Source organism: Fulmarus glacialis, unplaced genomic scaffold (genome assembly GCF_000690835.1).
Source record: "Fulmarus glacialis isolate BGI_N327 unplaced genomic scaffold, ASM69083v1 scaffold4495, whole genome shotgun sequence".
Taxonomy (NCBI): Eukaryota; Metazoa; Chordata; class Aves; order Procellariiformes; family Procellariidae; genus Fulmarus; species Fulmarus glacialis.
Genome location: NW_009210995.1, coordinates 1 through 10940, shown reverse-complemented (window position 1 = coordinate 10940; position 10940 = coordinate 1). Strand labels below are relative to the sequence as shown.

Below are 10940 nucleotides of genomic sequence, written 5' to 3'. Positions count from 1 at the left end.
AAAGAGTGGCTGTAGCAGCAAAATAATGGAAAGGCTGCAGAAGACAATGTCACTGGCAGATGGGAAGTTAGTTGAGTTAAAAGCTAAAATCTGGTTCTGAAGTCTGTCGGGATCCATATAATGGGTTCCAGGTACATCCTGTTGCAGTTGGAGGCTGTGCGTGTGCTGGGTTGGTCTGGAGAGCCCTTAATACTAAACTTGGTGTAGAAATCTCCAAAACACTGGAAAAAACATTTGAATAGCTGTGCAATGTTGACATAGAGCTCCTGTATTTTAAAAAAAAAAAAAAAAAAAAAAAATATTACTGAATGTCAGGGAAACTTCTCCAATTCATTTGTGGAGAAAAATTTAGGGAATCACTGTCCCAGCTGATGAGAGTCTGCGTGTTTGAACTCCTTGGTAGATTGCGAGGCTGAGTCCCCTGCTTCAATCCGTGGGACCCTTAGCTCTCTTACATTGTCTGCTTCGTGTCTGCTCTCCCTAGGACCTGGAAGAATGCCCAGCTGGGAGAAGCCATGATCGAGAGCCTGGAAGCCCAAGGACTGCAGCTGGCCAAGGAGAAACAGGAATATTTAGGTAGGAAACTCTTACTTCCAAAAGCCATAAACCCCAAAATAGCCACTTTGCTTTTCTGGAGTGGTCAAGCCAAGCAGCTACAGGTTTTTACTGTTGACTTTTACTGGATGAAGCTTTTGAGGAGGCAGCAGCTGAAAGTCACGTTTTGAAGGGAGTCAAAACATGAAAATATTAAGGTAGGATCTGGATATCTGTGTGGGATGTGAAAGGAAGAACAGGTCTTGGCCAGCATGCTGCGGTCCTGCAGCTCCGGATGGCTGGACTGTACACGTTTGCTGCCCCTGAGAAGTTTGGATGTGCTGATTTCAGCTGCTCACCAGGCAAACAGCCAATACCCTTGTCTCCCTGAATCACACAGGACTGGTATTTCTGAGGATGATCACAGCTTTTCATGCATGAGTTTTCCTCCTCTGTCTTTTTTTTTGGTCTTACTCTACTTAATCTTTGTCTGCATTTGCCCACGCTGTTCATGTTGAAAGTGGGAGCATTTACATGGGCTTGTTTGAGGTGTCTAATGGTAGTGGCTAATTTGCCATTGTTCTCTCTGTGGGCAATGGAGAGAGAGCAGTTACTCCAGATGAACATAGAAGGTTGGAAGAGACTTCTGGAGGTTATCTAGTCCAATCCCCTACTCAAAAAACAGCCTCTGGATGGCAGTCCAGCTGTCTCTCCCCACATTGCCTATAGCAAGAGCCAAGGGAGAGCAGCCTCTTTAACCCAGACGCCTCCTAAGTTGGAACGTTCCCCAAGATAGGCATAACAGCCCTTCTGGCCTGGGAGCTGCTGGTCGCATGTGTGAGCCCAGTGATTTAGCTGGACAGTCGTCTACTCTAAACAAGCTAGCGGCACCTTTGTGTGCTTTTAGGTTGGTGGTGCCTTGAGCAGGGGCTCCTGGTCTCTACTTCTAATCATCAAGCCACTGGAGGAATCTTGAAGAGCCTTTTGCATTTCTGCATCCATGCTGATCAGGGGTGATCTCAGTATATGGTCTCACATGTAACAGTGATCATAATTCAAGTATCAAGGCATGTTCGTTCTAGCCGTCTAAGCGCCATTTGTACGTGTGGGCTGATGGATGGGCTCGTGTGTGAGGCAGGCAGGGAGGAGCGGTTCCACACCTGACAAGGGGATAACAGGGAATGCTGAGAGGAGGACCTGGAGAGACAAGAGGAAAGTTAGAAAGAGGAAAGTTTTGTCAAAACATTATTTTGCAACCACCAGAGCAGACTAAAGAGCCTAAGAGACTAAAGAGGGCCTCAGTATGGTAAAAGACAAGGTGATGGAGGAATAAATACACGTTCTGTGGCAAACAGGAGATATTTGGAATATAAAATATACATCCCACTGGGTTCTTTAGTCCATGACAAGAACATTCAGAGCTGGTCAATTGTCACAGTTGGTTACTTTCTTTTGACAGTGATTGTCTATTTATTCCTACATAACTGCTGAGGCTTCTACCTCATTAGCTTTACCTTCAACGATGTGTGTCCATCCTACAGTTAAGTTTTGAGGTCGGGCACTGCTCCTGGCAGCAAGTCAAGGCTCTCTGGAGGAAGCAAACACTGCTCTGGGGAATTCCCTCAATCTCCCCAGAGTTACCTTCCTCTTCCCCCCTCACCCAACTGGGATCCAGGTTTCTCTCTCAAGGTGGGACTTTGCAGAAGCCCATCAAGCCCTGGGCTTGGCCCCCCAAGGGGGGGCAGAAGAGGGAAGGTGGGAGAACCTCTTTGTAATTACAGGGCAGCTGTGCTGGGTCCTGGCAAGGAGGAAGAGGGTGAGACAGGGAAGGAAAGGTAGCAGTGGCGATCAGCAGAGCTTTAGTAACATAAGAGGAGCCCTGCTGTGGGCAGGAGGTAGTGGAGATCTGCATTCCTCCTCCTAGCAGTAGTAATCCTGCCAGCAGGAGTAATCCCTTCAGGTGTCCAGTACGAAGGAAACCAGTAGCATCCTCCTCACCTGTTACGGGGAGGACTTAATCATAAAGTGCTACAGTGAATCTGCCCCTGCTCACACAGCAGCCGAGTGGCAGAGCTGAGAGCTAAGCCCTAGGCTTAACTATGAGGAATGGAATGTGTTTCTGTCTAGTTTCCTGTAAGCATGACTCAGAGCTGCCTAAGGCAGAGCCTCTGTTTAAGGTTAGAGCGTAGCACAACATAGGTACATCAGGTCACAGTGTAAGGATCAGAGCAGAGTCTCTGGCGGGCACGTGTCCTTCTCAGTAGACAAGAGCAACCGATGTTGAGGGCAGCTATTCTTAACAGCAAAAAGTTTTGTGGCTAAGTTTGGCGATTGATTTCTGGGCTTGGCTGGGACATCCCAAGGTGACAATAGGGAGCTGGCACTGATGCCCAGGAGGCTGAAGGAGAGAGCCATGTGCTAGGTGGGTAGGGATGGGGCACTGAACTGCAGGAGAACTGACGGCTGCTACACAGTCTGCGACCCTGGGCACCCATTTAACCTTGCTGTGCCTTTGCTTCCTCATGTGTGAAGCAGAGATAAGGGTATTTTCCTGACTCCGCTAGAGGATGGCAAGGGTTAGTTCATTAATGCTCTTTAAGAACATTGAGAGGAAACCTTAGAAGCACACAGCTATATGGTTGTTTAGTTTTATTAAGTTATTTGGCAGGAGGGAAATTACAGAGCATCCCATTAGTGTCATCTCAGCCTTTGGAGCCTCCCAGACAGATACACACAGAGCAATAGGGAACGCTGCATTTTCAAGCTCCAAACAGTCAGTGTTTCATACTCATAAATATCCCCAGGATATAAATTGCTTTTCTCTGCATTTGGCCTTTGTGTGTGTGTGTTTGCAGATAAGCTAATGGAAGAAACAGAAGAGCTGTGTCTGCAGAGGGAGCAAAAAGAGGTAAGTGTTCACCACAAGCCAATACCCGTCATCTTCCATGGGGCAGGATGGGAGGTCGGGAGTTGGTGGTGGTTTGAGAGCACACCACGTTTCAGGGAGGGAGGCTGCAAAGCCAAAAGAGTCTCCAACCAACCTCTGGGCCCTGTGGTTGAACGAGAGGAATAAGAGCTGTGCCATGGGCTGGGTCCTGGAGGTGTGTATCCCTGCTCCCCTTCCCAGGCACTTTCCATGCAACGTGCTTGTGATTATGTCTCCAGGAGGACCAGGGAGGACGATCAGATTAAATTCATATTCACTGGGTTGAATTAAACACTTGTTATTTGGTAGATTCAAGAGGACTCTGGCAATCAACTTGTCTGTCTCCACAGTTAAAAAGCAAATAAACGGACCTGATGTTGTTCTAGTGTAGAGATACCATTGTAGAAACAAGGAGCAGCAAAAAGCAACGTGGTTTATTCTTTGGGCACACCAGAGATGGGGAAAACAATAAACACTGCACTAGGGAAAGTCCAAGAGAGCAGTCCCTTAGATGTGACTATTATACCTTAATTTATCAAGTTTATTGCTGTTTTCCAAACTATTCCTAACTTATATTTGCTTAATATAATAAAAGTAGCTTATTCTCATATTTACACCAAATCTATACCGGTTTTTATAGCACCATCATAAAGTTATTGCAAGATAGCTTTGCAAATGGGTTGTCCTATTACACAGTAGGAAATCCTGCATGGATGTAGACCACCACATTGCAATCTTGCAAACTGCCGCATGCTCTCTTTTCCAGTTAATCCACAATGACTGTCGCCCCTCTTTAGCAAAAGATGGCAATGCTGACCTAGGCTTCTCAGGCCTATATTTTTCCTGTGCACATTTCTGCAGTGCTAGAGTCCAAAGATGGGGGCTAAGCTACTTCTGCCTTCGCAGGGGGACATCCCTTTCTGGTGAGGTAGCCTGCTGCACAACCCACAGCCATAGGGAGGGAAATGCCCTTGTCTAAAGACCCTGGAACAAATCTCTGCTCTTAGAAAGCCATGCACGGTATCTCCATTGCCCACAAAGAGCAGATGGGGCCAGGTTAGTCTGAAGGAGTTTGTTACTGATGAAGGAATGAATATATAGCTCACTGAGCTGTGGTGGTCCGACCTGCTGTGAGCCTGAAGGCTTCAGAGCAATATGTTGGGAAAGCAGCTTGGACAATGTACCTGCACTATGGAGCAAGAGTCTTGTTATGAATTTGTCTGGCGTCAGTGCTGTTTTGTGACCTTCCTGGGCCTGCAGCAGGAGTTCTGCCTGGCAGATAAGGCTGCAAGGGGACCTGACCAGGAGCGGGACCCTCGCTGTACTTTGTCCCTGTCTCCCTCCTTCTGCAGTAGGTCTCGGTACAACTGCTTCCTCTGGACTAGCGGAGGAGACTGTTTCACTGCTGGAGGATAGCTTGTGGTATTCAGTGCTCTTTAAGCATGGTTTTATTAGCACAAAGATAGCTACAGGCTGCTTAAACTGTGCAAAGCTGTAACTGTGCAGTTCGTCTTTTCTTATCCCAGTGGGTATGGGAAGCAAGGCTGAGCTAGTAGAAATATCACACTTCAGGTGCAGCAGTGCTGGGGCTGTCACATTCCTGTCCGGGCTTTCCGTACCTGCACATGTGGGCACCTGGAAATGGTTTGTGCATGTTGAGTCCAACTTTCCCAAGGAGCTTTGGACCTTCTGTATATGTGCAGCAGAGCTGATCTGTGCAGGGAGCATGTCTGGGATTTCCAGGTGCCTGGTAACCTGGCTGGGACTTCTGGACGTCTGGAAATCGTCAGCCAACCGTCAATCCCTTCTAATTGCCCCTGGACAAAAGTGTGGTGGAATTGGACACCCTGTGGCTCTACATAACTCAGGTTAAAAGTCCCAGGCATTGTTAACAGGGAAGCCTTTCTTAACTGTAAGTGTGTCAGCAGAATACATTCTTGTCTCCTCTTTCCGTCCAGGAACTCGAGCGTCTGAACCAGGTCCTGGAAGCAGAGAAGCACCGGTTTGAAGAGGTGGTACGGGAGCTGCGGCTGGAGCAGGAACAGATCAGACGGTAAGGCGGGAAGCTGCGCAGGGCAGGTGAACTCCCAGACTGGGCAGAAATGCTGCTGTGGTGGTGAATCAAAACAGTTCATAAAATCCACCTATTTTGCGCATGTAGGAAGGAGATAAATGCAACAGGAACGGTTGAGATCTGTTCACCTGCATTTGCTATCACTTGTGCGACCAATAGAATACAGTTCAGTTTCATTTTGCATGCAGGGCTCCAGCAACTTCATTTTCAAAGGACTGGGACATGAGCAAACCCCAGATTACTGGGGATAGCATGGAAGCGGACATGTGCTAGAGGATTTCAGAGAGGCAATTAGTTTGATTGATTGACCAGCCATGTGGGGTCCAGACAACTGAATCTGGTTTTCCACCATCATGAATGACACTGGGTGGATGCTGAGGTTACCTCACCAAAAATAATTTTGTCATTTTAAGAGTTACACTCTGCAAAATATGAACAGCAAATGTATTTAGGAAAGGAAGGATGCAAGTGCTTTGCCCTGAGTGTTGAAAGGGCATGTTTTGCCATTGCCCTCTTTTTTTTCCTTTTCTCTCCCTAAATAACATCTCAGAAAACCCAGTGTGACTTTGCAAACCATTTTTGTTTTCATAGACCTACATCTGCTCAGATATGACTGCCCTGTCTGAGCTCTTCCAGTTGCAACCGTGGCCCTGCCCTTGCTAGAGAAGCACACTAACAGTTGGTTTTGGTTTGACGATCAGGAGGCACAGTAAAGTTCCTGGATGCCCGTAGTGTGTTCAAGGCGTGATGCTTCCTGGCAAGCTCCTGACTCTCCAGGGCTGACTCTCCTGCTGTACCAACCACCGGTCGCAGGTCCTGCACTAAGAGATCCACAGCCTGTGCAGTCTGAGTGCGGTCTATGGGGCTAGTGTTCCCCTGCAATAGCTATCGCCCTTTTTGCTTCTTTAGGGAGCTAGAGCTCACAGCCCGCTCCCTTAAAGGAGTGGAGGAAGAAAAGAAAGAGTTGCGAAGCCTGACACAGTCCTTACAGAAAACCCTAGAGGTGAGTGACTGCTTCTCCCCTCTGAGTGACAGCATTTTGGGAACGATCCATGAAAACTGACCAGGGCTGAAAGCAGCGCTGTCGTGTGGAATCAATCTAACATCTGCTAGCGCTGGAGTTAAGTCCTGTGCAGATGAACAGTTTCATTCGGTAGCTGATACGAAGGCCGAAATCCCCTGCAGAAAAGAACTAGAAGTGACACGGAGCTCAGCAGAACCAAACTTTTTTCAGCAGTACCAGGTGATGTGATATAAGACAATAACCATAAGTTGCAGTTTGGGAAGCTCAGGTTGAACATTAGGCAGAGACTTTTCACCAGACAGGTAGGCAGGCAGTGGGAATGGCTGAGGAACCTCCATCTTAGAAGGTTTTCACAGCTCGACTGTAGAAAGCCACAGCTGACTCTATCTTGCTGTCCTGACAGACCAGCTCTGAACAGGAGGCTGGACTAGAGCCTACCAGAGGGTCCCCTCCAGCCAACATGGCTGTAAGTCTGTGACAGCTTTCTGATTTTTTTTTTTTAACTGCAACTCCCTAAGTCCTGGTGGAAATTGGAGCAGCAGAGAGGCATTCCTTGTTCACAGAAGGGAGCATGGCTCCCAGGGAATCGTGTATCACATGGGAATTTAGGAAACGGAGTGTTGATATATGAAACCCTTTCCTTACTTGGTATCACTCTGGTGGATTGGTGGAAAGTGGCTTTTTTAAATGTATATTGCTTGTGAAATTTCCACACAGCTGGCCTTCTGAAGCCTCAACGTCATCCTTAATGTTCGTGTCAGATCCTGCAAGTTTGTCCAAAAATCTGTTGCTGATGTTCCTTTGAGCTCTTCTGCTTGCCTGCACTTACGGGTATGAAAAAAGATCTGGAAAGCTATGGAAGGACCATTCGTGCCCTAGTTACACAGCGGACCGAACACTTCAGAGGAAAACAGCATGATATGTCCTATTGCCCCACAGTTAGAAGTACCACAGAGGGGATGCCTCTAGTTCACACTGAGGAGCGAGGTGAGGAGGGAAGGCAGGGAAGCACAAGGCTCCAGTCCCTGAGCTGGGTCCTTACTAGCATATCATGTCAAAGGAGCCTGCAGGTTCTCGCCCCCTTGCATGGCGAGGGCTATGGTGGAGACTTGCTCCTCATGAGGCAGGTAAAAAATGAAAACCAGATTTTGTTATTCCTGTTTTTAACCTGAATGAGGCATGTGGATGTCAGGATGGAGGGACTCAATAGGGAGGAGCCAGGCAGGAACAGGAGCAGAAATGTTAGACTTGGCTGATACTCACAATCTCTGCCCTTCTTCAAGGAGCTCTCCCTGGAAAAGCAGCAAATGCTGGAGATGCTGGAAGAAAATGAGAGCCAGCTCCCACCTCCAACCAGCCCCAGCAAGGAGCAAAGCCCCATCTGGGGACTGCACTGCAGCCTGCGACAGATTGAAGAGAAGATGCAGCAACTTCTGGAGGAGAAACTCCTGGCAGAGAAGAGGTGAAGTGGGGGCAGGGGCTTTTACGGTGGTGCCAGAGACAGGGCTGTGGGACAAGATGCGATCCAGTGTGAAGAGGGTGGTGGGAAAAGAGGTAGTTTTCCCCCTTGCAGGTGGGAGGCAATCAGAAAGGGTATGCCTAAATATTTCCAGGCTTAAAATTAGCCTCGCTTCAAAACTGTTCCCCTGTTTATCCTGAGACTGTAGAGAGGCAAGATCCTTTATAATTTCCATTCTTGGGTGCAGTAAATGGAAGAGGACATTTCTGCCCTGCTCAGGCTTGTTGGTGCCAAATGACGTGACTATCTGCTGACTTGCTTTTTGGTTGCCAACATAAGACAAGTCTGGAAGCTTGTCTGGTTCTCATGGCCGGAGTTCAGGTTATAAATGCTTCAGAGGGGACAGAGTGAGGCAGGGCAGCTGAACTCCTTGCTGCCGCTTGGGCCTGCTCCTTTCAAATCAGGACTTAGGCACGTGAATCCCTTTGGTGTTCATGGGCTTGTCCGTAAGAAGCGTTCGGTGCTCCTGGACCTTGTCTGGGGGTTGAGAATGTTCCATTCAAGAACTGTCCACCTGACCTTCTCCAGCAATGCCTGTGTTATTAAAGTGAAACACAGACAGTGCTCCTGTTAGCGCCTCTTTGCTCAGGGCAGCCAGGTAGTTAAGCATGCCCCATCATGGTACTGAGCCCCTTCCTTCCTGTGAGTTGTGCTGGGGTGGGAATGGTCGTCTTCCGTTGCTGTGCCGTGCTCCAGGATGAAGGAGAATGAGGAGCGGTCCCGAGCACTGGAGGAGGAGCGGGAGTTTTACTCTTCCCAGTCGCAAGCACTGCAGAACTCGCTCTCAGAGCTGACCGCAGAGAAGCAGCAGACAGAGAGAGACCTCAAGGTATCCCCTGTGTATGTCACATATTGCTGTCCCTGGGCCCAGAGTTCTCTCATTTTCCCTTTCAGCTTATCCCCTGTCAACTGGGAGACTTAATTTTATTTTGTTTCATTTTGTGGTCGCAAATCTTCATTTGCTATGCTTCATATCATGGTAACACGTGAAGTTGCCATGCTGTATCTATGTAGCACTACTATTTATTTTCTCATTCTGAGGCCTGATTAACCCATTCAGTCAAAGTCTTTCCATTTGCTGCTGTGAAAGCATCATCTCAAGATGGAGGGAGGAAAAAAAGTAAAAAAGGAAAGTAGACACAATCAAGAATAAAGATTATTTCAAAGAAATGCTAATCTGGACATTGCAGAACTGAGCAGAAATCTTCCCTCCTCGCTTGTGCTCAGAGAATCAATCTTAAGATTTGAAAATCTTCAGGAATCTCTGCATGAACTTGGGTTCAAAAGCAAAGGAATGCAGGTGAGGTACCAGCCCTCCTTTGTTATCCCAGTAATGGAAGATACCTTAATCTACACAAAGGTAATTGGACAAAGTATGCTGTTTTATTTTAATCTAAATAATGTAAAGGTTATGCTTATTATTGGCTATTTGATACTCAACATCCTTCTACAAATATTTTGTCCAAAAAAACCCCAATTCTTCTTTTTCCTGCACCTCCAAGATTTTCTTATCCTGTAACCTTCCACTTGGCCAAACTAAAGTGAAATACCATTCTCTGATTCCACATGGTTCATACAATGAGAGAGAACTGTGAAAATAAAGTCAGAATAAAGGAAAACTACGAAAATAATCTGGACTTCAAATTCAGATTCTGTCTGAAGACATGAGGAACAACTTTCATGTTTTCTTACAACATTTCTATTGGTTTTCCTTACTGTTGTCTTTTCATTTTCACCTGTGGGTCCCTCACAGACCTTGTGAGTTAGCAGGATGGTTATTGAGATGCAAGCTGCTTTTCAGCAGTGCTTATTCTCTTCCTCAGGCTGAGGTGAAGGTGCGCATGGATCTGGAGAAGAGACTGAGAGAAGCTGAGGAAGCGTTGCAGAGCTTGGAGCAAGGCTTAAATTCTCTGGATTGCAACAAGGAAAAAGAGGAGAAGATGAAAGCAGATGTCAGTAACTTGAGAAGTAAGTCAGTCATCCGTCCTCCCTACTGATGAGCAAGCTCTGAGAGAGGAAATACTTCTACCCACCTCCCCAGACACAAAAAGAAGTTCCCACGTTAACAAAGCTGCACATAATGTGCTCTCCCAACTCCTTGTACCTCAACTGCACCTCCATTTTGAGGAGCCAGAACGTGCTATGCAGGCACTGGGTGGTTAGCCCTTGAAGAAGGGCAAAATTATCCCAGCCTTCGCTGTTGGGTGGAAGACAAACCTGGGGCAGAGATGAGCAAATGCTTTCTAAAATGTCAAACGGGGAAGCTGTGGCAGAGCTGTAAAGACTGATTAGGTCTGAGTTATAAAGAGTCCTCTGATTCCCCTCAAGATAATCTTTTCTCAGCCTTGGTTACAAGAACATCAGCAGTTTAAGGAGGACCGTGGTTGCTGTAGCAATGTGCTGGTAGGTGACCCAGCAGGTGAAGTCTGGATCTTACTCGGAGCTGAATCAGTGCATCAGCCCAGCACTGCTGTGCTGAGGTGACTGCAGTCCACAGGTCAGACTCAGGTTCCTCACAGCTTATCTCTGTTTCTTTGCTTTTTTTTTCTCTTTTTTTTTTTTTTTTTTTTAAGATGGGGCATTACCCTAGCATCTGGCTTGAGTCAGGTTTGGGAATTGACATTAGCAGCTTCAGTTGGGTGAAGTCTTGCTTGTTTTCCATCCTCAAGTATAGTGCAGGGGGAAGCTGTTATGAAGATGCTGTATCTGTGCAGTTAAGGCTTCATTTCAGTGAAAGGTGGATGTATTGGGCCAATATAGAAAAGTCAAAAAGGCCTGTGGCATTCTGAGCCCTGTCATATATATAAGTATAAATACATGTATAAATAGTTTTTATATATATATACACACATATTTATAATTT

At 46.9% G+C, this 10940-nt stretch overlaps 1 protein-coding gene across 1 annotated transcript in view; it reads left to right on the top strand.

Moving 5' to 3' along the window:
- PLEKHD1 (pleckstrin homology domain containing, family D (with coiled-coil domains) member 1) overlaps positions 1–10045 on the top strand; it is a gene marked incomplete at both ends in the record, with an annotated part of 15492 nt that extends 5447 nt beyond the window's left edge. Inside the window, 7 exons of the mRNA XM_009577342.1 lie at positions 485–576; positions 3390–3442; positions 5419–5513; positions 6444–6537; positions 7842–8020; positions 8774–8906; positions 9901–10045. Coding sequence (XP_009575637.1) covers positions 485–576; positions 3390–3442; positions 5419–5513; positions 6444–6537; positions 7842–8020; positions 8774–8906; positions 9901–10045 — 791 coding nt within the window. The remainder of the gene's footprint in view (positions 1–484; positions 577–3389; positions 3443–5418; positions 5514–6443; positions 6538–7841; positions 8021–8773; positions 8907–9900) is intronic.
- Between the last annotated feature and the right edge of the window lie 895 nt (positions 10046–10940).